At 38.1% G+C, this 27,088-nt stretch overlaps 1 protein-coding gene across 6 annotated transcripts in view; it reads right to left on the reverse strand.

Moving 5' to 3' along the window:
* Positions 1-27,088, reverse strand: part of KCNIP4 (potassium voltage-gated channel interacting protein 4) — a 427,804-nt gene that overhangs the window by 107,647 nt on the left and 293,069 nt on the right. Inside the window, exon 1 of one of the 6 annotated variants that reach the window (XM_037390363.1) lies at positions 22,230-22,331. The exons of the other annotated variants lie outside the window; for them this stretch is intronic. Coding sequence (XP_037246260.1) covers positions 22,230-22,326 — 97 coding nt within the window. The 5' untranslated portion in view covers positions 22,327-22,331. Of the gene's footprint in view, positions 1-22,229; positions 22,332-27,088 lie in introns of those variants that run through there. 6 annotated transcript variants of the gene reach the window in all.

The following is a 27,088-nucleotide window of genomic DNA, read 5'->3' on the forward strand; positions in this document are numbered from 1 at the left end:
AACAGGCAGAAACTGATACCTCTGAAGATCAAGAAACACTTTTTTACTGTGAGGGTGACTGAACACTGTCTCTGGTTGCTCAGAGAGGCTGTGAAGTTGAACGCTGAATAGATGTTCGAAAGCTATTTGTCACAGTGCTGGGCAACTGGCCTTAGGTGGCCCTGCCTGAGCAACTGTGTGGGAACAGATGACTTCCAGAGGTCCCTTACAACCTCAGCTGCACTGTGATTCTGTGATTTACATTCCTTCCAATAGCATTTTAGAACTTCCTTTTCTGAGCAGAACCTTTTCCATGTGATCTAGTTTTTTATATTATACAATTTGATTGGGTTTTTTAGGCAATAATTTTAGGGTTAAATCTAATTCCAAGTACACATGAAAATAAACCTTTTAAGGCCAGACCTTTTCTTGCTTCTGGACACTGAAGACTTCTTTTTTTTTTTCAATGTAAGGCCTGAAATTCACCCAGAGTGAATGGGTTTACTGCTGCGAAACGTTAGGAGACAAGGATATAAAAACATATAATCTCCACACTGGAAGGAAAAGGACCTTTTCTGCCCACGCCTTCAGAGATTTCACTCTTTTGGGAATCTGAGGGTTCTAAAGCCTTCTAATTCCCCCGTCAAAAGTATAAGTTCGGCAGAGTACTAATACTTCAGGAAATTTAAACGTTTTCTGAGCCACACTCCCATTCTTTCACAAAAGAAAGAGAGAAAAAAAAGTTATGGGGAAGGGTTGGAAGAAATAGCATAACTTGATGTTTCTCAGCTCCTAATAAAGTTTTTTCTTAGCTTACAGCCCTATGCCAGTGTAGGAACCTACAGTGATATTTGAGGATCCATGCAACACAATGAAAAATTTTCTGCTACAGCAATTTTGCTGTTCTAGCACTCTGGAACGCAGCAGCAGCAATATACAACCAAACCCTGAGGGGAGCAATGAGCTTACAATGCCTTATCACTTAAGTAAGTAAAAGGATGGTTACAGCTTTTCCCTGAGAAAGCATTATAATGTCCAACTAACTGCAGCATCACGAGGTCCTTGTATATGCTGAAATAAGGAAAGTAACAGAATACAGAAGTACATCTTGAATCTTCAACAAAAATTGAGACACCACTTTTGATTGTGTTATGCTAGTGCAGTGGTCAAATCTTTAGTAGGTTACTTTGCAGGGTTTCCCACAGCCTCTCTATAATATTTGTGCTTACAGCTCAGATAAGCAGATATTCTGTTACGCACAGTGGGTTTGTGGGTCCCGAGAAGTTTGTTTTCACGTGCTTCTTGACATGCATATGACCCTAACTCCATAAACGAGACACTTGCATGGCTTCCTCCTGTTAAACCAACATGATTTGGAGCTGGCTGGATATTTAAGCCATTTTCAGCCATTTTGAAGACGAAGAATATTTTTGCTGCCATTAATACTCCAGCAATCATTTCCCCCCAGTAATCATCTGTGCACCAGGCTATGAATTTTAATTTCTCGGATTTTCTCAGAAGATTCCCTAGCTTTCCAATCAATGTGTTCTTTTCTGAACTCATGCTAATTAGGCAAAATAGTTATATGGAAAAAGTTTAGTAACTAGTTTTTCGGTAGAGTTCAATTAGTCAAGAGCAAGATTGTATGATAAGACAGCCAGTCATAGCCTTAGCATTTCATTAACATCTTCCTCACATAAAAACAATATTAAATATTTATTAATATTGTGTCTTGATTATTGCTCAAAGCAAATATATTTCAGCACTCCTTCCCCCCCCCAGCCTTAGATGCCCATGTACACTCTTACTTTTCAGAAACGTGTATTTCAGTTGAGGTACCCCAAGAATGCTCCAAGACTTCAGCTCGGTCCCTCACTGCAACTGATGCTTGTTTTTGTAATGTTTATTTTAAAACTTATTCTTAGAGATCTTCCTTTGCTAATAGTGACAGTAATATATGCTGTCTTTCACTGAAGCCACTCTGTGGTACACCAGAGAATAATTAGGCTGAACAGGTCTGACAGTTTGTTGCTCTGTCCCTAGCATGTCATCCCTTCTGCAGTTGCTTTGGTGCTTGTCTGATACCATGTGAGCTTTCACAGGTTGTTAAATCAGACAAAACATAATTTGACAAAAACAAGATGAAGAAGAGGAAAAAACCCCAAAATTAAAGTAGCACTTTTGTCCTCTAGATACTTTGCAAACAGTGCTCATTTCACTTTTGAGTACTGGTCTCATGGTTATAGTCCAAGACACAATCCTGTGCAGGCTCAGTAGAAGGACAAAAGACAGACTCTAATGGTGAAACAGCAGGCAAGCAAGGAAACAAATCCTGGGTGGGTTTTAACTGACACAGCCAGCACAAGGATATTACAAGAGAACGTCAAAATTTGCTGTCGTGCCAGTTATACAAATAAAAGTAGTAGCCAAGCAGCAACAGTGTTTCTTGCTGTGTAGGATTCAATGAGATACACAGCCCAAGTGTTCATATGCAGTAGCAGAAAACCACAGTTGTCCAACTTTGTATTTTTAACGTGTTTATGATTAATCCTGATTTACATAAGTATACAGGATCCCTTTATAGAACTAGTACCTCTGAAAGGTATTCCTTAAATTTTCTGATTTGGATCCTGGCTGTAGGAAGAAGTTAAGTTTATATTATATGGTGTTCAGCCAACGGGTAAATTCTCTCGGTGAATTAAAATCTAGTACATTTTATCTTCCTAGTGAATTACACTGTCTAGCATACCAAGGAAGATATGTATGGTATCTGCTGTGAGTCGCAAGCTAACAGAACACAGTGGCTGTCTCGCTCCTTCACTGCCAGAAGGTTGTTTTCTTTCATTTTTAATTGTTTTGGGGGAAAGGGAATGCAACTGCAGTAAAGGTTAAGCAATTCTTGCTGCCTTATTGGTTGAACTGAGGATCCCATTTAGCAGAATGAGGGAATTTCTTTTCCCCAGAGAATTTTCTCAGTTATATTAACGAGTTAAGAACCATAAAGCTTTTTAGTGTAGATGGGGAAAAAATCCAAAAACAGTTAAAGGATTTGAACAAATACAATAATTTCTCCCCACCCCAACCTCCACCACATACTAGATTATTTGAAAAGACAATCTCTATGGATCATTAAGTTTAAAAAATATGCATCTATCAAGATTATTCTTAAAAAATTCTTAAAAAACAAGTAATTCAAGATACTGTCTTTTTTTCCAAGGTACTACTTTACACAGGATGTATCTGAAGGAGGTTAGGAATAAAAAGACGGACTGACACAAAACTAAGCTGGTTTTATACTCTTCAGGAACACATTATTAGCAAAATGCAGGTTTCCAAAAAGGCAAGACACAAATCTGAAGGAACAGTCCTAACATCTTCAGCCTTTCTGCAACTGTCAATCTCCGATCAAAACAAAATGAATATGCTCTAGTATGGACGAATGGTGTTCAGTTCACTTTTAAACCACCAGAAAGCTTGGAAATGTAAGTATTTTGCAGAGTATGTCCTGTGCTGGCAAGCAGTAAAGGTGAATAGAAGTTCTCAGACTGTATTTGACGGGGGGGTGGGGGGTGGGGGGGGTGGGCACTTTTAGCCCACTTGTGGGAAGAGAAAAAGTGTTGTGGACACCCCCAGGGTGCCAGATCCAGATGCCAGACCCCAGCTGCAGCCCTGTTCATAATCTTAATGATTGGTTTAACGATCTGTGCAATACATCTTTCCTGAAGAAAAAGCAGGTACCAACACAGGAGATAACTGGCTGGTGTTTCAGGGGTATCTGCAGCATTTTGGAATACATCAAGAGCTGTTTTGCAAAGAATAAAGAGATTGAAACCAGACACATGATCCCAGACATAGCTGTACATTGCTCTATGAAGCAATTGTTGGCCGGTGACCCTAGTGATTTGATACAGTACACTCTTCTTAGTTCAAAAGTGACTCAGGCTTTGAATGAGTTTAGCTTTTACCTTATCATTACTTTAATTTTGTGCCCTGAGCTATCAACTGCCCAGCAGTAAAATAAATGACGAAAATAATTTTTCAGCCAGAATCATGACCTGATGTACAAAAGCCACAAAACCAGCAATAAGCAAATGATTAATACCAAGAAAAACTTTTCCAGTTTTTGTGGGTTTTTTTTTTTTACAAAGGAGACTTCGGGGAATTTATTGGTTCAAATTTGGAGGTTTTTTGTTGTTCATCCTTTTCTCATCCTGTACAGTTCAAATAACATTTCTGTACAACTGTTTGATTTTTAACATGTAGAAAAGTCGATCTTTAGACAGACACTGCTTCCATAACTAAATATAGCGTGAAATGTACTTCAGAAAACTCAGATGCTGCATATACCAACATATACCAACATATATCAATACCTATCCTGTATAAGTCAATAGTAAAGTTGGTAATTTCTGTTAGAAGATAGAGGATTTTCATATTTTTTAAACCTACTTTGTTAAAACCAGGCTTTTGCCCTTGAACAAAATTACCAATACCCTCAAAACATATCCCTGTAATCTAGTATTAGAATTTAGAAGTTTAAAGTCTGAAAAAAAATATTCTTAGGATGATGAATAAGGGAAATATTGTGTAGATTTTGGTTTTGCTTAAGAGAAACAAGAAGAAAAATACGTTAACAGGCTGCTAAGTCTGTTAGACTCAAGACATAGAAAGAACCCAAACTATTAATAAATCATTAATTTTACTCCCTTTAGACAGCGATGAGCTAGATTACCTGTGCAGACCCTTTACATTTCTTTCTCTACTCCTGTACTTCAACCAGACCCCTCTAGGATATTTATAAGCAATACTTTATTTCACCAAGGGAAGTACATATTAAAGATGTAGACTGACAGTAGGTAAATATACATCTGGCAGCATCTAAAGTCTACTTTTAGAGGCTCAGGAAGAACATGTATTAAAAAAAAAAAAAAGCATGAACCTATGCTAACGTACTTTATTAATAAACTCATAAAATAAACCGATTGGATCACAATATCATAGCAAACAGACAAACAGTTAAGAGGCAAACCAGTTAGTAAATCTAGAAAAAAACATGTCTTAAGGTGGACACTTAAAAATTTGTGAAAGAAAACCTCAGGTTCTTAATGTGGTACTTCTCATTCAGGGATGCATACATCAGCAGGCCTCCCCCAGCCCAGGAGTTTAGCTGCCTGTGCTCAAGGCGAGCTCCCTGTGGAGCAAGAGCTACCTGAGGAGCTGCAACTGGCCATGAAGCTGTTCGAGAAAAAGCTGTAAGAAATCACATATTTTCGGGAGCTCCATTTACATGGATGCTGCTGTTCTTGCTCGCTTCCAAGGCTACACTGCAGTCATACCCATGAGGAAATAAAATACATTGTCTACATCAGCAAAGTTTACACATGGACTACTGATAAATTTAATAGGACAGTCAAGGAAAAGATTTTCTATTTCACAATAAGCTTTGATATACAAGTAAATATGCCATGAATGCTTGGGAAGAGAGATCTAAACCTTATTAACCAACAATTACGCTTATAAAATGGACAGATAATACTTGTTCATCACTGACAATCTGTTTGTACACCCTGTAACTCACAGAAGGTAATGCATTTTTCATTTTTTGAATGCTAGTAAATACTAGAGAAGATTTATATTGTTATTGCACAGAAATATCTCAGGAACTTAGGTCCATAAAATATTATGTCACTTTCATCCATCTGCCATCTTTTATCTGCTGTTTTCATTTTCCTTGAGAAATAAGAGCAGCCTTTCTCATACAGCTGTAATCGTTCATGCTCTGCCTCCAGCACTCTATAAAAGAGTGACTATCAACATTTGTTAAATATCTTTATTTTTACCCCCAAGTTGCAAACCAATTTATTATGAATAGCAAGTACCAATCTGCTTCTAAATTTAAGAGATATCTTCATTGTGCTTGCTGATCAGCTGCTTCTCCCTTCCATAACCACCACTGTATCTTTATCTGTTTGCAGAATATGATCCCTCCAAGTAAATTTTTTTTCTACTAACACATAAAAAACCTTTGGCTTCCAATTTTGTACATTTGTGGACCCATCAGACACACCAGATACCACTGCTGGTACATCAGCAGTTCTGCTTCTGCTTTGTTTAATTCTATAGTTCACTTCTGCTGTTTAGCAAAAACAAACGGGTTATACTTTAAAAAACTGAACTGAAGGAAAGCGAAAGAAAAACAAGAGAAGTGAGGCAGAAAACCAGATTCAAGCAGTTTAGCAGTAAAAATCTCTGCAGCATTCTGAATCACTGAAGGTATCACTGAAGTATACCCCTCCCTTTCTAATAGTTGCTGCTCCTTTGCCAGTAGCTGCAGTGATGGACAGTCAATTAAAATCTTAAAACCCCCAAAATCTAAATAGAAAGTCCTTGCTTCTAAGTTAACAGAGTTATGAAGTTTCTAGTCCAGACAAGTAGCCCACCAAGCCCCCAAATCTAACACTTAGTCTAATTAATCTCCAGGTGTGTACATGTGACCATACATACAGTCCACAATGAATCAACAACGCTTACTAGCAGTGCAGAAGCCTCCCGTGGTGAAATTCAAGATCCACCTTTATAAGAAGAGTTACCTCTATCCCCCACATCCCTCCCCTGGTAATGTGCTACCATTTTTCTCCTGAATAAATTTTGACTGCAGAATGTACCATTTGCCAGTGAGGACACGGATTGACCCTTCTGTAACATTAAGTCTGGTTTTTTTTTCTTAAGGTGTCTTTGAAACAAGGAAGAATCATCTGCCTAAAAAGAGACAAGAAAGTGTTACTTTCTCAGCCATATTTTATCTGTCACTGCTTTGGTTGGTGTCCATAGCTCTGTACAGAGGGCACAGCAGTAAAGAGCCTGAAAACCTTACTTCACACGGAAACATTTCTATATGAAATAGAGGAAAGTAAGGTTTTCTTTTTGCTTGGAAACTGGAGCATCTTTAATTATGTTACAAAGTTCTAAGAAGCTTTATCCTAGTCTAGTTTATTGCAAATTAATAAAGCAAAGTAATCAAAACCAAACTGTTGTTTTAAATCTTATTCCATACATGTTAATCTCTACTAAACTAGCTGCAGTGCAGCTGTGTCACAGTACTATGCCATTTCCAATTCATATATTCTGCTAGGTAAGTACTGCAACTGCAAATTAGTTTTGATTGGTATTGTCACCTGCTAAAAAGGAAAGCTACTTTTGTATGTAGCAAGCTGTTGTGCTGAATACTAGTGCTGAGAATGGTATTTCTGCTAATAATCACCAAGACTGTTAAGGAAAAACTATTTTTTTTCTTTTTAATTCTTGCATATGAAATATCATAATGAGTTATATCCAACGGATCTTTCGAGGCTATGCTGTTTCAAGCATTAGATACAAATTAGGAAATACTAGCTTCAGCTTTACAATTGTATGCATTGTATATACAGAGGGAGTGAAGCAGGCAGTCAGTAATAGCTGACTGAAGTCAGATAGTTAGAAAATCCAAAAAAAAAAAAAGAGGAGAAAAGAAAAAATGAGCTCATGGGAAGGAAAAAGGAAAAATACAGCAGCAGCAGGAGTGATTACCTGGCTTCTGGCAGGATTTGGACATTGCAAACTTTTCTTTAAATAGCATAGATAGTATACAAAAGTTAATTATTTCTCATTCAGTATAACAATTGAATCCACTCAACAAAGGCAATAAACAATGTTATATAAATGAGACAAGAGCAATGCACAGCTGAGGAAGATAGCATCAACAGACAGAACATTCACAGAAAGAAAATGTTTATAGTACTGCTGAACCTAAAGAATGGCACCAAGTGATGTCTGGAGTCAAAGTAATTTGTATTGGAATAACTGAAATCCAGACTCACATTCCAGTTACCATTCATAAAAATGAGCAAGTCCTACAGTGCTGTAAGCCCTGTTGAGTATTTTGAAATAGGTACTTTCTATTAATTCAACCTATTCTCTCAAAGGTTGTTTTTTTCTGTTTTCCAAGTGAATATGAAGCAGAACCCAAAATATATGAAGAAAATATATGAATACATATATTTTAAAATTTCTTTTGGTGATACATTGCACTTTCTACTTATAATTATTGAATCTTTGTAGATTTAAAATACAAAAGTAAGATTTCTATTAACATTAAAAAGGGCATCTATCCAGAAGATTTTAATGTCTTTGTTAAGATTTTAAGAAGTAGCACAAATTAGACTGTTTTTTTAGATCAAGAACGCTGACAGATACTATGACTCAGTCTCATGCACTGAAACTCGATTACGCTATCTCTGCCTTGAAGTAAATGCTGAAATATAACTTACTAAAATGCACTGACAGTAAATCAGGTAGGTAGAGCATACTGATTCCTAACCCCTTCCAGCAATTTCCTCAAGTCAGGGTGCTAAATTGTATCAGCTAAAACAAGGAAATTAACATTTACTTCAAAAAGTTAAAAAAAAAAAAAAAGCTGTTTGACAGAAATTCCTCTACTTCTTATGCTAGGAAATATTTCTTTGGGTGTTTAGTTGGTCTAGGATTTAGATTCTTTTAGCCATTATGTGATCAACTGACCATGGACTCCAGTACTTCTGACAATCCACTGTGTGATATTGCTGTGTCTTAATAGTAGAACTACAAAGGCAAGTTACACCAATGCCGATTAATATGTACTCTACGTAATTCTCGTCACCACTGATCTACTATTATACTCAAGAAATGCAATTACTGAGCCTTTTAATACTACAGGAACCCGAAGATTCACATATTGGTATTAGAATATTTAATATTTATCACTCTACTGAAATAATGAGACTAACTCCGCTACAGAACATCACCATTAGCCAGGATAACACTGGAAGAAGCACGTCTTCAGGATGTACTGAAGTCGGTAAAACTTGAGCATATACATAATGTTACCAGAAAGAATTACATTTCTGTATTTACTGCTTACATACGCGGCGTGTGGCACTGACTGATGTTACAGAAGGAATTAGAGTTTTAAAGAGTACTGCTAAATGTTTTGGAAGAGTTTCATTCCTCCAAAGCTCATGAGCAGGTTTACTTCACTCAAAAAGAAAACCAACAATAAACCTCAATAGATGTGACATTAACTTGATAGATATTTTCTGCATGTTTGTATTGGAAGTTTTAAAGAGAAAAAAAAAAAAAAAGAAACAAAAACAAGTGGAAGAAAAGCCACGTCCATTGGCATAAGTGACATGGCAGACAGAAGCAGAAGCCGAGCTGACCTACATCCATTAGGAGATACCGCTAATGAAAAGAAAGCAGCAGCATACTTTGATAGGAATTCTGCTATATACAAACGCTATCGTATTTAGATATATTAACAATAATTTCACATCAATATTGGGGAAAAAAAATAATAGTTGTAGAATCATAGAATCATCACAGAATGGTTTCAGTTGGAAGGGACCTTGAAAATCATCTAGTTCCAACCCCCCTGCCATGGGCACAGACACCTTCTGCTAGACCAGGTTGCTCAAAGCCCCATCCAGCCTGGCCTTGAGCACTGCCAGGGATGGGGCATCCACAGCTTCTCTTGGCAACCTCTTCCAGTATCTCACCACCCTCACAGTTAAAAAGTCTTCCTAATATCTAGTCTACATCTACCTCTTTCAGTCTAAAGCCACTGCCCCTTGTCCTATCACTACATGCCCTTGTAAAAAGTCCCTCTCCAGATTTCTGGTAGGCCCCCTTTAGGTACTAGAAGGCTGCTGTAGTGTCTCCCCGGAGCCTTCTCTTCTCCAGGTGGAACAACCCCAACTCTATCAGCCTGTCTTCATAGCAGAGGTGCTCCAGCCCTCCAGTCATCTTTGTGGCCCTCCTCTGGACTTGCTCCACAGGTCCAGGTCCTTCTTATGTTGGGGTCCCCAGAGCTGAATGCAGCACTGCAGGTGGGGTCTCACAAGAACACAGTAGAGGGGGAGAATCCCCTCCCTTGACCTGCTGGTCACACTTCTTTTGATGCCACCCGGGATACAGTTGGCTTCTAGGTTGCAAGTGCACATTGCTGAGTCATATTAACCTTCTCATCCACCATCACTCTCGAGTCTTTCTCTTCAGGACTGCTGCCAATCCATTGTCCACCCTGCCTGTATTTGTGCTTGGGATTGCTCCAACCCAAGTGCAGGACCTTACAGTTGGCCTTGTTGAACTTCATGAGGTGTGCATGGGTCCACCTCTCAAAGTCCCTCTGGATGGCATCCCTTCCCTCCAGCGTGTCAACCGTGCCACAGAGCTTGGTGTCATTAGCAAACCTGCTGGGGGTGCAGGTCCCACTGTCCACATCACTGACAAAGATGTTAAACAGCATCGATCTCCATACTGACCCCTGAGGAATGCCATTCCTCACTGGTCTCCACTTGGACATTGAGCTGTTGACCACAACTTTGATTGTGACCAATTCTTTATCCACTGGTGGTCCACCCATCAGATCCATGTGTCTTCAATTTAGAGACAAGGATGTTGTGCAGGACAGCGTCAAATGCTCTGCACAAGGCCAGGTAGAATACTTCACATTGACAGGTTGTAATGGCTGTGAATGTGGTACAAATTAAAAATGAGACAGCCTCCTTGTACACAGGATAATTCCTTTATGAATGTTACACTCCTATGAGCATTCCAAGACAAAAGATATGAAGTATGTAAAGATAAATGTTGCAAAACTAGTTTCAAATGCTATGTCTTTCTGTTGTCCTTTTTGACTTGGCCATACTCAATCAGCAGTACACTGAGGATGACATAAGTATTCAAATATCTCTGCACTTGAAGTAATATTTTCTACTGACAGAGATTTCATATACAATAGAAACCTCCAGTAAATTCTTGTTCAAACACTGCATAGTCCAGGAGTGAGAGCAGGAGCTTTTGTGCTACCTTCAGAGAACTAAACCCCACCTTTGCCACAATATCATCATGGTGGTGGTTAACCGTTTCAGCATTATCTTTTCAGTTATCTTCTTTCTCTCAAGGAAAACACTCAATTGTAAGGCTTACTTTGTTGAAAAATTATTTCAGGTCCAATTATGATAGCCATTGATATGTGAGTGATTGCTATTCTGTTAACCCCTTCACCTCTTGCTAATGCCTACAGTTCCATCACTAACATTCAACAAAATTTTTAGTCTGAATTTTGCTTTTTGAGCTTTTTTTCCATCTCCACTCATATTTTTGTCATCTTATGAGCTCAACCCATTGCGGTATGCGGAAGTTAAACAAAAGGGTGAAAGGTATGCCGATTTTAATTGAAAAGATTTCATTCCATGTTTAATCATATTAAGTAGATGGTCAAATTAACAACTAAAGCAAGTGGAGAAAAATCTGTACAATAAAGAGATTTTTCTTTTTTTATAGTAGTCATTCACAATAGAAAATAAATTTGTTTTACTCGTTATAAATCTTTTGAGGATCAAATGAAATGTGTTCTGTACAATTAATGAAAAATAGTATGAATCTATTTAAGATTTCTTAAAATCCTAGTTGTTCAAAATACTGAATAATACAATAGTTATTCTACAACTTAATAACGTGAGACTGTAATCTGTCACTGCATTGTATTTTCCATAGTTACGATGAGCTGAATGCAGGCTTCCCACACTTGACTAAACTGAGTACTCTTGCTTGTATTTCATATTATCCTTATCCAGTCCATTTGAGTAATCTTAAATGGAAAATGTTTAGCAAGCACTAAAGAATGGCAGAAATGTAGGACTTCATGCTACTGGCAAGCAGCCTTTTTTCTAGACTACAGAAACAGGCCGCACTTTCTTATTCTTTTTGATCCCACAAGCTTTTACTGCTAGGCTGCTGTGCAAAAAGAACATGCCATTACATCTTCTGTTACAGATCACTCTTATAAAGATTAGTGTTTTGAATCCCACATAGTTGGTCTACTTCTCAGAAGTCCTAAATCTGACATTTACTCAGGCATGTGCCTATAAAAGAGCTGAGAAAAGTCCCTTCTACTTGCATATTGATAGGTCTACTGTATTTCAGAAATAAACAGAGGGACGGGTGGAGAATGCAGGCAGAGTGAAACAGTTTTCTCTGTCTGCTCTCTTGCCCAAAGTGGAATCGCAGACAGAGGTTTCACAGTTTCCTTGACACCTATCCTCATAGACTGCTGTTTCCCCTTCTCCCCTTTACCTGCAGACACCCCTCACCTGCTACCACACCAGATGACAGCCACTTTGGAGATGATACTGCATTTCTGCTCCTTGAGATTTTTCACTTTTCCCAGGTCATTCACCATTCCACTGGGAATGGGAATTGCTTTTCTCCCTCAACAGGAGCAGTGGGAAATGATGAGGGACTGGCCATGGTCACTTTCACCCTCCATTCAGTTGTCTTTTTGGTGGGACACTGATTTCTTAGTGGTCCTCCCAGAAGGAAAAAAATGCTTAAATCTACTAAGCTATTTTTGATTGCATTACTTGCTAACAGTCATATAGTGTCTGCCTTTGATTCAAGAAAAGTTGAATTCAACTTTATACTAAAGAAAGGCCCCTGACTTCCAACCAGCGGTGTTCTTGCAGAGGTCTGGGCACAGCTGCTAATTCAAGAGACAATTGTCTAATCAGCTGGAATTGTGAGGCATTAAGATTCAATCTCTAAGCACATTTAGTGTGCATCCTGGCACGTTTTATTATCAGGCTATTATTTCTATTCTCTAGTACAGTTATTTAAGAACAGAATCCAGCATTATCAATATAGTGGGAAAGATTACGTGCTGTAATGGTTTTGGGGCTTTTTTTCCACCCCTTCCATGCATTCCAGCAAGCATATTGCCAAACTGCCTTAAATTTCATGAGGCATTTAATTGAACAAATGCAGAATAGAAACTTGATCACAGTGTTGTAGAGAAAAACACTTTCCTGACCACCTACTGTACAAATATTGAACTGACTTGGAACTGTGCAAAGTTCCAAATATTTTTTTCCATTTCTCTGGATTCCTGCTAGTATTGTAATGAGTGCAGTAACCCCAGCTGTTTCAGTGGCAGCATCTCCTTACATGCACAACTGCAGGCTTTCCTGCTGTTGCATTGTATTGATGATTTTCATAAATAATAATATCCTTTTAAATAGCTTTCATTGCCTTATGCAGTAGAAAAAGCAGTTTAAGAAAAATGAATAAATATATTATTAATAATGTATTACTTCTATACATTCACATTGCATCTTGTATATCAAAAACAGTTACCAATGACTGAAACATCCCTGAGAACAGCTAATAAATTTTATCAAGATAAAAATCACAGGGATTAATAAATTATTTGAAAACCTTCTGCAGATCTTTACCTGCGTATTATCATTAAATTTCTTTTTTACAAGAGACTTGATTGGTATCTCACATTAAGCTGACATAGTCATTCATAAATCTTTTCTGTTCCCACCTCAGACACATCCTGCCTTTGTAGATCATCTTTGTTAAGTTTCGTGCTGGGCAATAGAGGCATAGAAGCAGGATCACTATTAGCAGAGCTGTTTTAAAAGCAGGTATGGCATGTTTGACATGCTGTTCTTTATAAAAATCTAAGTTTTCAAGTACAGCTTTTTGCTCAAAAGCGGTTCCAGTGTTCTCATTATGAACACCTCATTTAGAGACTCATGACTCATCTGCTCAATATCCTCAAAACCAAAGAGGGCACTAAGGGTGTTTAGGATGATAAAAATTTCATTAAACGAGCAAGATAGAAAACACAAAAAAGTTATTTTAACTTAAAGTGTAAAAAGTGTGAGCGATCCAGCTCTGAGAGCATTTGTTTCCTTATTTCATTTTTCTGAATATCTCAAAGAAACTCTTCAAAGTGGATTAATTCCTGGACACAGAGACATAAATGATCACTCTGCTATAGTTTCAACTAAATTCATGTTTTCCCCTGTTATGGTTAAAGATTGTGCCCAGCAATGCAGACCTTAAAAACAAACAAACAAACAAAATAAATTTATTCCATGTTTACATGGGCTGTATGAAATAGCTTTTGGTTATTCATGGAAGTTTGGTGTCTAATTCATTTAAAGACTACAAATTTGTAATCCAATTTATATGTCCAGGTATGGACAAACCTGAAATGGGTGGTAACTGTAGTACCATCTAAATTAACACTTTCCAACATGGTATTAATTATTTAAACAACACAGAAGTGCAGCAGCTGTCTCTTGAACAATCTTTTAGCTGATACAGCTTGGATCACTTTTTAATATTCTATTTAAAGAATAAGAATTGTACTATTGTTAATCAACTAAATTAATGATTAGTCCTATTTCTAAATAAACTTTATTTTCACCCTGTAGTTTTGCTGTGCATGCTGTGGTATGCATCTTACATTCAGATTTCCATGATAGATAATAGCAGTTTCCTCCTGGTGTACTGCATAATTTATATACTTACTAAAAACAGTTTTTTTATAAACAGAAGTAATCTGATTGACCAGAGAACATCTATAACAGATGTGATGATATCTCAGTAGCGAGACAGAATTGGCAGAGAGGACTGTCAGCCTTTTAACAAAGTGGAAACTATCTTTTCCCCAATGGAACAAGAGAAAAATGTGTGCACGTATCTCTATTCTAAGCTATGATTTGGTTCAGTAATCGATTCAATTACAGCATTTTCTGGTAGTGCATCACTAGTTAATATTACATAGGAGTTATGATCACTATGTAGTAAATTGAAACAGTAATTCTTATTTAAACAAAAAGATTTTTTCTTCCAATGAAGATATTTCTAAAATGCTGTCAAGATTCTCTTACAATGTAGTAGCACTCTCTCAATGTTATCTTAGATGAGATGCATTTAATGTCATGCCAGCATTTTGCTGACAGGCAGTTGAAAAAGAGAACTTGCCACTGGAGAGGGCTCCAGGCAGAGCACTGTAGCTTGCAAATACTGCTTTGTCACACAGGTTGCTGTGGTGGGAACTGTCCAAAAGTTCCACTGGGGGGCGGGTGTGTGTGTGTGTGTGTGTGGAGTTTCCAAAAAGATTGCATGGTTTACTCCAACTTTGGTAAGTTAAAAAAAAATAATGAAAAAGTTGTGGTCAATACCCAAAGTTGCAAGTAAACCTGAATGGATTAGTACATTTGATTTTTATTACACTTATAAACTAATTTGACTTAAAGGAAGAGCACAGCATATAACACTAAAACAAGTACAAATTATTTTAAGAAATTGCAAATGATGTGCTAGTTGCTGTCACGACTGAATTCACATTGTGTGAAAGAGACAGTTTTAATGGTTGCCTCCTGGCAATAGGTTCTTATAACTGATGTGAAAGAAACATCTAACCCTTAGCATGACAAGGCGTTAACGGTCACAACAAATCTCTCTCAATCTTTGTGACTTACCAGGAGACTGACAAATCCATGTCAAAACCCTAGACTGTCTTGGCAGTGAACCTCAATGACAAACTATGTACTAAAAAAATTAAGTAACCCTCAACTACACTTCCGATATTTTCTGTGATTAAAAAAAAAAAAAAAAAAAAACAGTCAGGATCCAATTAGCTCTAATCTATTAGCAAAATAATTGCAAAGAGTCAATTCTGAGAACTTTCTGGCAGAAAGAAACCATGCATTGTGTAAGTGCTATCCAGACACTGGCAAAAGTTAAAGGTTTGCTTCCATGACTTAACATGCAGGTAGCTGCTTTGAGTAATTCTAATAATCCGTAAGGTCTCAGGAGTATTTTGTCTTCATAAAGGATATGGCTATTGATAAGTATATAGCTGTAAAACTTCAAACAAAGAAACAATGCTCCATTATACAGAATTCACTTTCATCTTCAATATTAATTTCACAAAAACATGGAAATAAAAAAATACTGGAGTATATCCGGTGATGGGGGGGCTGATTTCAAGAGCAATGTGAACTTAATCATATTTTATGCTGACATTACAGATTCCAAAACATAATAAGTACAGGATTCAGTAATTTTCTTGCAGTTTTTCTCTTACAATAAATACATAGAATAAATCAGATTTTTTCAGTTGGAAGAGACCTACAACAGCTGTCTACTCCAACTGCTCAACTAATAAAGGGCTGACCAAAAGCTAAAGCATGTTCTTAAGGGCATTGTCCAAATGCTTGTTAAACACTGACAGGCTTCAGGCATCAACCGCCTCTTTCGGAACCCTGTTCCAGCATTTGACCACCCTCTTAGCAAAGAAATGCTTCCTAAAATCCTGACTAAACTTTTCCTAGCATCCCATGTATCCTATCCCTGGATACCAGGCAGAAGAGCTTAGCACCTGCCTCTCCACCTCCCCTCCTCAGGAAGCTGCAGAGAGCAATGAGGTTGGCCCTCAGCCTCCTTTTCTCCAAACTAGACAGGCCCAAAGCCCTCAGCTGCTCCTCACGGGATATTCCTACCAGCTTTGTTGCCCTCCTCTGGACACACTCCAGTACCTGAACATCCTTCTTAAAGTGGGGGGCCCAGCACAGCACACAGAACTGGAGGGGAGGCCGCCCCAGTGCTGAACACAGCAGGACGTCACGTCCGTGACCGGCTTGTTACACCGTGTTTGCTGCACCCCAGGACACGGCTTGCCCCCTTTGGCTGCCTGGGCACACTGCTGACTCGTGCCAAGCCTGCTGCCCATTGCCCTCCAGCCCCCTTTCTGCAGGGCTGCTCTCAAGCCACTCCTCTCCCCATTCATACTTGTACACAGAGCTGCTCCAGCCCAGGTGCAAATCTGGCATTTGGACTTGTTCCACTTCATCCCATTACTTGTTGCCCAATGCTCCAATCTATCTAGATCCCTCTCTGCAAGGCCTCCTGTCCCTTGAGAGAGTCAACAGCACCTCGCAGTTTGGTATTGCTGGCAAACTTGCTAATGGTGCATTCAACTCCTGCACCCAGAACACTGGTAGATGTATGAAACGGAACTGGCCCTTGAATTGAACCCTGAGGAACACCGCTGGTGACTGATCAGCAGCCAGATGTAGCTCTGTTCACTACAATTCACTACTGAATTTTTAGACATCAGAGATGCGTGCCCTTAGCAAAGAAGAATAATGAAGAAAAAGCAGGCTTTGCTTTCTTAATGGGGGGAGCACATAAAGAGTCTCGGGCTCTTTTCCACATTTGTGCTCCAGGATTTTGGTTATCTTTGAGCAAGGTATTCCACCTTTGGCCTTAGTTTGCTATCTGTGTATTGAAGCTATGCTGCTTTACAGAAAAAGGGAACTTTCTCAGATCTAGTTTGATCGCAATATGAAAGAAGTTTGAATTACTGCAATTATCCCACTGATCTAACTTATGTTCTCATAGAAGTCCCTTTACCCTCTTCAGCCTTTCACATTTATCATTGTAAGGCCTGAGAAAGACACAGTTAAAATAAATGGTGGATATTGAGCAGATCTCAGAAGTACTTTTAGAAATGTTTGCGCAGCCTACTGTAATAAAGGTTTCTTATTAGCACTCTTGTGAGTTAACAGGTAACCCCCCCCCCCCCAATAAACTATCATTTTTTTAACTTTTTAATTATTACTAGACCATCAGAAAAATATTGCATCTTGTCTTCCCACACTTAAATGCACACATCCAAAATTTTACAGTGAAATTAGCAGAAATGCTGGCAATTATGTAGTAACAATGTCTTTAGCACTAAATATCTAGTTCTAGTAAATTACTGCAGGTTTTGTTCTACCAAGTTTGTGTACTATTTTTCAAAAACTATGGGTTATAGCTATAACAGCCATGAGTAAAAATATTGAAAATGTTCTGCATGAACTGTTTCATGTCATCTTTTTTACAAATGTCTTGAACAGTAAAGATGCAGAGGTCATAGCGAGACAGTATTCTGTAGACACAGGTCTTTAGAAAAAGTAAATAATGAGAATTTTCCTTTTACTGGGTATCACAGTAGTCAAGCATTCTAGCTGAAAATGATGAAAACACACTAAATATGATGCTTAGAGTTTTACAAGCATCTATTAACTAATTAATGAACAAAAAAAGATGCTGGTGTAGTTTTAGACTTATTTTGTCTTAATCTCAAGGATTAGGTGAATTTGCTGCTTTTATCATGTTTCCATTGGGAAAGAGAAAGCATGCTCATACTTTGATTATACATATACATTGTACTGCCATAACTTCATATATTGAAAAAACATGAAAAATGGGGTCTAACTGTTCCCACAATAATTGTGGGACCTCTGAAGCACAGGAATACATTCCATTGGTAGTGTTCTGTGCATAAGAAATTATGAATTGCACATCATGTTTTATGGCACATTAAATAAATATTGGCTTCTCTGTGAAAATCATCTCCAAAGATTTTACTGATCAGATCTTAGGAGGCATTGACAGGACATTTCTGTGGTCAGTTGACCGTGGCTGGATGCCAGGTGCCCATCAAGCCACTGTATCACTCCACTCAGAACGGGGGGGGGGGGGGGGGGGGAAATAAGATGAAAAAATAAGAAAATAAGATTAAAAGAAAACCCTTGTCTTTCAAGACAAAGGCAGTTTAACGAGGCTACAGCAAAACGTTGCATGTGCAGAAACAAAGCAAAACAAAAGATGTTATTCTCTACTTCCCATCAGCGGGCGACGCATAGTCACCTGCTGGGAATCAGGGCTTCAGTATGCGTAGCGGGTGCTCCAGAAGACAAATGTCTTAAACAACAAATGCCCCCTCTTCCTCCTCCTTTCTCTCAGCATTTATATCATCCCATTGGTCACTTTGGGTCAGCTGTCCTGGCTACATCCCCTGCCGAGATCTTGCCTACAAGGGGGAAGAAGGCTGGAGAGACAGCTGTGGTGCTGTGCTGCTCAGCACCAGCCAGATCCCAGTGTGTGATCACCACCTTCCTAGCTGTACCACTACAAGCACAGCACTGAACGGCTTCTATGGGGATCAGCCAGACCCAATACAATTTCATAGCAAGTTTTTGAGTGTACATGGTCTGTTTAATCTGTAATCTGAAAACACAGTGTAAGTCAAAGACCAAGTTCCATCAGCAGTAATCAGAAATGAGAGAAGTTACCCTGAAGTCTGAGAGTCATCGTAAGGCAGAGACCAAAGGTGTATTCAGAGGCTCAGTAATGTTCAGATCACAAAATGAAACAACAAAAGCCAGGGGTAGAGGCCAGATCTGCTTTCCATTCTTGGACTTTAATAACATCTAATTAATTAATTTTCCACTCCTAGTGGTTTATTGGATTTCCAGAATAATGAAGAATTTGCAGGATTCACTTAATGGGAAAGTGGCAAGCAGTATTTGGCTGACTACTCGACTTCCTTAAGAAAATACTCATATTGCTCTTTTGGTTTCAGTGAAATCTCTCAGCTGGAGTCACTTTCAAAATGGGAACCATTTCAATGATTAATACCTTTTGGTCTTCTTAAGTATTCACACATCACAACACACCAGGAAATTAATTTTTATTTAAGTCAAACTTTCAAAGTAAAGAGAAGCATGTACTTCTCTACTTACATTTTCCAACATCATCAAGAAATAATTGACCAAAAAAGAATGTACCTTTCTATAAAGGATTTTGTCCAACTAAAGCTGGGCAAGGCATAGGTTGCAATATTCATTTGACAACACAGACTACGTAGGAAGGAAAATAATCTGAGAATCAACCCAGATCTCAGGTTTTCTTCATTACTCCTCTTGTTCAAGCCTCTATGACGTATTCTAAACCAGCTTTTAGAACTTGAAGAAACATTTGGTCCAAACCTGGACCAAAATTTGCTAAAATTTCATTTATTCATTACATTAATAAATACATTTATATAGCACTGCATAACATCATATATTTAAAGACTTTTTAAACCTTTCATGCATTGAGCTAAGAGGAGGATGACTCAAGTTAGTGGATGATCTGACGTGCAGATATGTAACTGCTCCGAAATTAGCCACTTCGTATTTATCACGGATTATATACCTACATGCCACCATTCAGTGCAGGGTATTTAATGGGCCATAAATCTTCTCCCTAGTTTGACTGTGTTCATTTATAAGTGTAGCACACGCAGTATATGCTGCTTACAAAGGACCAGATAAGACCATTGTCAAGTGACTTACTCAAGACAAGGTCACAAGTCACAAATTGAGCAGAACATCCCAATTCCTCATCTCTACTCCTTCACCCAATGTAACACAACTTGTACCAATACATTTCATGCAAACCAGGGTGGATGCAGTATTTATACTGCTGAGGAAGTAGGCAGCTAGGAACCAATGAGAATTTTTTTAGTTAATCTTTCAAAACAGTTTATTTTGAATTTATCTGTTATACCTAACCTGGATTTAGACTCATTCTTAACACATCTTAATAAAACTATTACTGTTGCCTTTCTCCTCAAAGCAACAGACTGTGAGGTAATATTTACCAAAACCATTTAAAATGAACTCAAGAAATGCACATATTTCCATTTCACACTGCAGACAAGAACATTCATTGAAATAAGAAAATGGTTTTTGACTAACCTTCACAAAGGGGAAGGTGTTCAGTGCAGTTTTGAGGATAAATTTGACAAAAGATTTTCAAGGAGACTAATACATGATTTCTTATTACTACAAGCTACCACAAATAATCACTGCTCTGCTATGTTGTACCACAATGTTTATCAAAGATTTACTCATTTTTGTAAACCTTTGTAGATAAAAAGGTGTTTTTGAAACATCCTGAAAAACTTGTTACAGGCTTCCAGAACTTTGATAAGGTTCATTTACAGAAAACTGTACGCTACCTATAAAACATAACAGAGAAACATACTTAGAAGTACTCTACAGCTAACATGACAAGGACAGTGCCTTAAAAACACACAAAAACCCCACCTACAAGCAGGAAAACTAGTGAATGACATAGATTTTGTTGTCAAAACTGCAGCTAAACAAGTTTATTACAGCCCAAAACCACCCCAACTTAAAGAGAATTAGTGGTGATAAACTGTTCCTCTTCTTATAAGAAAAGCCATATTCCCTAGATTATATAACACTGAGCAAAAAAAATCTCTTGAGAAGCTTAGGAAAACAAACAAATTGCATTCTATAAGTACTTTTCAAAGGACCGTCTAACTTACTAAAACACATTGCTGATTTGGCATTAAAAAAAATCCTTTGACACTGCTTCACTGCTGTCCCCACAAAAATAGAATTTCAAGAGAGTCCTTGAACACCCACCATTTTAAAAAGGTTATAATAGAAATTAATAACATGATAATCTCACTAATATAGACGAGTAATTACTGGACTAAAACCTCATAATAGTAACATTTTGCATAGAAATTGTGTTGTTTTAAATTTCAGACTGCAGATGCTCATTTGCAATATTAGCTGTAAATTTATTATCTTTTGAATAAGCTCCTTCAACTCACATATAGACTATAATTTGATGCATTCTTCACACACATACCACATCAAACGTACTGCAAGATTCCTGGTTTTACACAGTTTTAATGTAGTAGGAAAAAAAAAAAAACCCTCTACCTTCACCCAGGTTAGTATCTTCAGTATAGTCCTGAATAATTTTGCTTGTTGAGAAGCAGGGATTTCTCTAGCTCTGATAAAATATTTTTTCATTTTAGAAGCTCTTTTGAACTTGTTCATTTGGAATTCAAGGGTCCACATTCCCAGGCCTAAAAGGTAGCCCCATGTACCTCTGTGAAGCAGATGACAGCCATTTATACTTTTAATAGTATATGGAAGAATTAATACTAATTCCCTGTGATTAAGTTGAAGTGGAGCACAGCATGTTTGTTTCAGCATATGACAAAAGTGCTCACAGCTTAAAGCAGGTCTGCTCTGATGTTTCAAAAAAAGATAAAAACTTTGTAAGAAGCTTTTCACCTGCTAACGTGACTTTAAAAATACACTTTTGAATCTCTCTGAGGTTACTCAGATTTCTTTTGCTTCAGTCCTTTCTGCAGGTATTTCTATGTCTACTAGTTCATTTAATGAGGGTTTACCTATCACCAAATCACATCTAATATGCTAATATGGAGCTGAAATCATACTGCCAATTGTGCCTCAGGAAAAAACAAACAAAAAAACCCTAAAACCAAACAGCAAAGATGTTGAGAAAAAGAAAGGCTCTCGACAATCCACTTACAAAGTGAAGAGTTTCACCTTGCAAAAAACAGATTTTTCTTAAAACCAGCACACAAGGAAGGAGAAGGTTCATTGCCCAGTGAAAAAATCAGACACAACCTAGCAGTGTTCCCCAGGGTCAGTACTGGGTCCAGTCTGTTCAACTCATCCACCAGTGACCTGGATGAGGGGACAGCGTACCTGAATACGATTCTTTGCCACCTGCTTTTGGTGAACTTGCTTTAGCAGAGGAGGTTGAACTAGATGATCTCCAGAGGTCCCTTCCCATCCTGACCATTTTGTGATTCCACTTGTGACCAAGCAGAAACCTACCAAGACTATGAAGTAGCAAAAAACCTCAGCCAATTTACTTGTCAATTCTAAATTCTACCTGATCTACACTGCAAAAACTAAGACTCCACAAAGACAACAGTGGCTAGTAACATTCTCAGAACCGTCATTTGATCCTTCTAATAAAAATCACAGGATAATTAAGGTTGGAAGGAACCTCAGGAAGTGTCTAGCCCAACCTCCTGCTCAAAGCTGGGCCAGCTATGAGACCAGGCCAGACTGCTTGGGGATTGACTTGCTTGCGTGTTGAAAACCAGACTGTACCTCTCTAGGCAGCCAGTCCCACTGCTGGACCGTCTTTGTAAAAAGCCAGAATGTCTCTTATTTCATTTTGTGACCATTATCTTGTCTTTCTGCCATGAAGCCCTATGAAGAAGCTATCTGTCTTCTCCATGACCTCCTTTTAGGTGCTGGGGTGCCCCGAATCTATCTCTTCTCCAGTCTGAAGCAGCAGCCTCAGCTCCCTCAAGCCTCTCCTCGCGAGGCACATGCTCCAGACCCCCCACCAGCTTAAAGGGCCTCCACTGAACTCCCTTCTGTTTATCAGTACTTCGTATTAGAGGACCCAGAATGGATGCAGCACTCTAGATGCAGTATAATGAGAGCAGTAACCAACTTCCCTCAACCTACTGGCTGTGATCCTTCCTGTTAATACAGCCATGGATGCTCCTAGCTTCAGCTTGAGGCAGCAACAAGCCAGGCAGTATATTCAGCTTGCTATCTACCAGGTCCACCAGAGGCTTTCCAGCAGAGCTGCTCCCCAGTGTGTATTCCTTCCCAAGTGCAGGATTTGGCATTTGTTCTTATTGCATTTCATGACATTCCTGTTGGCCCATTCCTCCAGTCTGTCTAGGTCTTTCTGACTGGTGCCTCATCCAGTTTTGGCATCACCTGCAAACCTGTTGACAGCTCACTTTCTTTGCACTTTGTGGGTTATTGATAAAGCTTTGAGACACACGGGACAGGTCTCAGGATAGGTTCTTGTTCTCAGCCTCCTGGTAGAGTATGACACACTATCCACTAAGCCTAGTCATCCAAACAGGTTTTTTTTTATCCACCTCATTGTCCACCGATCCAAACCGTAATTTCCTTGATACAATACTTCAAGTGCATGCAGGCTTTACCCACAGACAGAAAATAATACAAGTACAGAGCTGCAGGCTGAGTCCTGTGTCTGGCTGCATTACTAGATCTTTTAAGCGCAGCTTGGAGAGTACAACAGAGATGTATTGCTGCCCCGACTAAAAAGCTGCAGGATCAAGCATCTATACAAATCATTTGAGAGAATACTTCAGTACAAAGTGCGGCCTTCTAAAATTTCTAATACCCATTCCTAATCTGCATTTTTGCAGTCTACGTAAGAGTCTAGATCATAGTCCAAGATGCACTTTTTATTAAAAGGAGCTCCTAATTTTCAACGAAAATCACGAACACTTTTGTTTTCATTACAGCTGTCTTACTGACATATCCTACAGTGATGTTTAGAGATCACCCAGATTACAGGATTATAACAGATTAGCAGGACCAAATGTTTGATTATACCTAAAGTACTTGTAGAGATTCAAGATGAACATGCAGAATAATTTTCATTCCAGAAAGCAGAAAGTAGTAATTTGTTGCTCAGTTAATTAAGTATGCAACTAACCCCCCCAAATATTAAAAAGTCCAATTCAAAACAAACTTGAATCATAAGCACATATTCATGAGAAGACATTTATGTTTGAAAATGCTACAAGATATGCTAGCTAAATATGTTTATTGGAAAAGCAAAAAAATTGCAACTCCTCCCAATCAACAATAGCTGATAAAATTTAATTAAATCAATGTCAGACAATGAAAGCTATAGCAAAGTATATATTTTAACTTGTTAAAGGCACATAGTTTAACTTTTTTTGAACAGTGTTTGCCCTCCAGTGGGGAAAAAACAAAAGGAGAAATAGAAGCTCTTCTATTCACTACCTTCAGAGGTTCTGTTGGTACCACATAGACCCTTGCTTGTCACCTATCTAGTTTAAAAATTATTTTTTAAATAAAAAATTAATCTATTTCTTCCACAATTATTTTTTCAATCTTAGTCCCTACTCTGTACTTAGAAGTACTAACTCTATGCCTCCCAATTTTTAATGCTAGAATCTGCTTTTCTCACATAGTATTTTTTCGACTCTGCTCTTGCTTTTAGTTTATCGGCTGTTCTCAGAATCTCAAGAACAATATGGTGAAGACCTACGGTCATGGACTGGTAGCTTGCTGTTCCATATTGTTTTCTACAAATTTCCACATTATTTGTATATGGCCTGCTTAACACTATATTGTTTATCTAGTAATTGCAGGTTGTACACATTTCTAACCAGTGATACAGAAGCCCTTGGTTTCACTACTGCTAAGCAAAAAAGAAGAGTACAGTACATGATACATGATAATTTACTATTATGTTCCTCCAGAAATATGTGCCTTCAAAGAAATAACCATTCTACTTTTAGACTGCACAAGGGTTTTCTGCCAAGATTGTCCACTGGGAAAAGAAAATACTCCAAACAGAATCACAGAAATGTCTTTTCCAACTAAATGATTAAGATCAAGTCCAACTATTAAACAAGGACTGCCAAGTCTACCACTAAACCATGTCCCTAAGCACCACATCTATGCATTTTTTTAAACACTTCCAGGGATGCTGATTCCACCACCTCCCTGGGCAGCCTGTTCCAATGCTTGACCACCTTTTTGGTGAATAATTTTTTCCTAATATTCATTCTAAACCTCCCCTGGAGCAACTTCAGGCTGTTTCTTCTTGTCCTGTCTTGTCCCTGCCACTTGGGAGAAGAGACCTACCCCCACCTGTCTACAATCTACTTTCTGGTGGTTGTAAAGAGCAATAAGGTGCCCCCCACAGCCTCCTTCTCTCCAGGCTAAACCACTCCAGTTCCCTCAGCCGTCCCTCACTGTTGTGTTCTGCTCTTATAGTTCTTAGTGCATTCCCAATGCCACATCATCAAGAAAAATGGACGCAGATTCTGTAAGACTGAAGAAAAAATGAAATCAAGACTTTTATTGATATAGGTAGATTCATTCATTTTTCACTGTGCTATCCAACAGAAGATTGTGGGGCTCAGACTTTTACTCATTCTTGTATTTTTTGATGATCTAGCAAAACAGAAACACAGACTACAGACTCAAATTCAAGAGTATGATTTGCTTTTGTAAGTGGCTCAGCTGGTCACAGTTTTAGAAGCTATAAGTAACACCATAAAAGGATCAAATCTATAGATCCTGATAGGCCATTTACACGTAAGAATTACTCATACAATGGGATATTTGCATTCTATTTCAGTGGGGTTTTTTCCCTTACGTCTTCAAGATATAAGATGCAACACTACGATTAAGACTAAAAACAAAGAAATAAAATGAAAAACATTTTATATTTAAACATTACAACAACAATAATCGATCCAAACTTTGAGCTAAGAATAAAATTCCAAAAGTTAAGACACACTTTTATATATATATATATATAAAATAATTATCTTGCAATGGCTGAAGAGGTTTTAATTGGTAGTATCAAATAACTACATTCCCTGTTTGATTGTCTTCTTATATCACCACTAAAAATAGAATTTTCTTATTGAAAAGATCATCCAAAGGATGTCAGAATAGTAATACTTTTGCAATCACCGCTTCAGAACAGTGATTCAGTTTCATTCAGATCCACAGAATATTACCTATAGCATCTGTTTATTATTTATAAAATCCCATTCCCAGCTGTACTACAAGAAAGTGATCTTTCCCTTAATGCCATGAAACTTTTACCATTTATAAACTTAGAAAAAGAATGTAGGTAATGCTGCAGCATTATCATTTATCTCAAGTGCTGAGTTAACTGTACAGTAAATAGTAAGAAATACATCATTCATGAAAAGTTGGTCTGACGCAAACCCCACAGTACAGTGAAAAATGAATTCAAGTACAAACCTAGCTTTTCAACGTACAGAGTCTTTAATTTCTTTATCAACTTATTTTTGCTAAAGCTAAGGTTCCACTTAAGTGTTTTGTTGGATCAGGAACAGATTTTTTAGAAGTCTCCAGAATTACACAGAATTACACTCCAAGCTACTTGGTATTTACAAGCCCATTCATATGTCTGAAATTGTGTATTCTTTATTCATATGTAGATTTGAAAGGAGTTTACAGTCAAACATTGTAAAATACAATGGGGGCTTTTGGGTGTGCTTTGTTTTGGTGTTTGGGGTTTTTTTTTGTGTGTGTTAGATCTTGTGCATAAAGAGAACCCACGGGGGGGATGGGGGGGGGGGGGTAAAGTGGGGAGGTGGGTGCAACCACAACCAAAAAGCACTTCATGTATTGAGTTTGGAACGGAAAGGGTTTGTTTATGCTGTTTTGTCAAAAGTCTCAGTGAACTGAAAACTGGTTAGAGCATCAAGTGACAAACTCCTGACAGATTTCTCTATCCAAATAACACTGCAGGAAATAAGCGGAAAAATTATTGACTTGTATGACTGGATCCTGTAATGGGGCACAACAAATCACTACTGTCTCCTTTAAGGTCCAGATTCCATGAAACAAGGGCCAGATCAAAAAATCATCTCAGTCCCACTGTACTGCCAAAGTTTTGACTTTCTTGGCCACCACAGTGGCCACAGAGTTTCCTCTAAGGATAGATTCGTAATGATCAAGGTGAAGAAACATTATTTTAC

The sequence above is a fragment of the Falco rusticolus genome, chromosome 1 (assembly GCF_015220075.1).
Source record: "Falco rusticolus isolate bFalRus1 chromosome 1, bFalRus1.pri, whole genome shotgun sequence".
Classification (NCBI taxonomy): domain Eukaryota; kingdom Metazoa; phylum Chordata; class Aves; order Falconiformes; family Falconidae; genus Falco; species Falco rusticolus.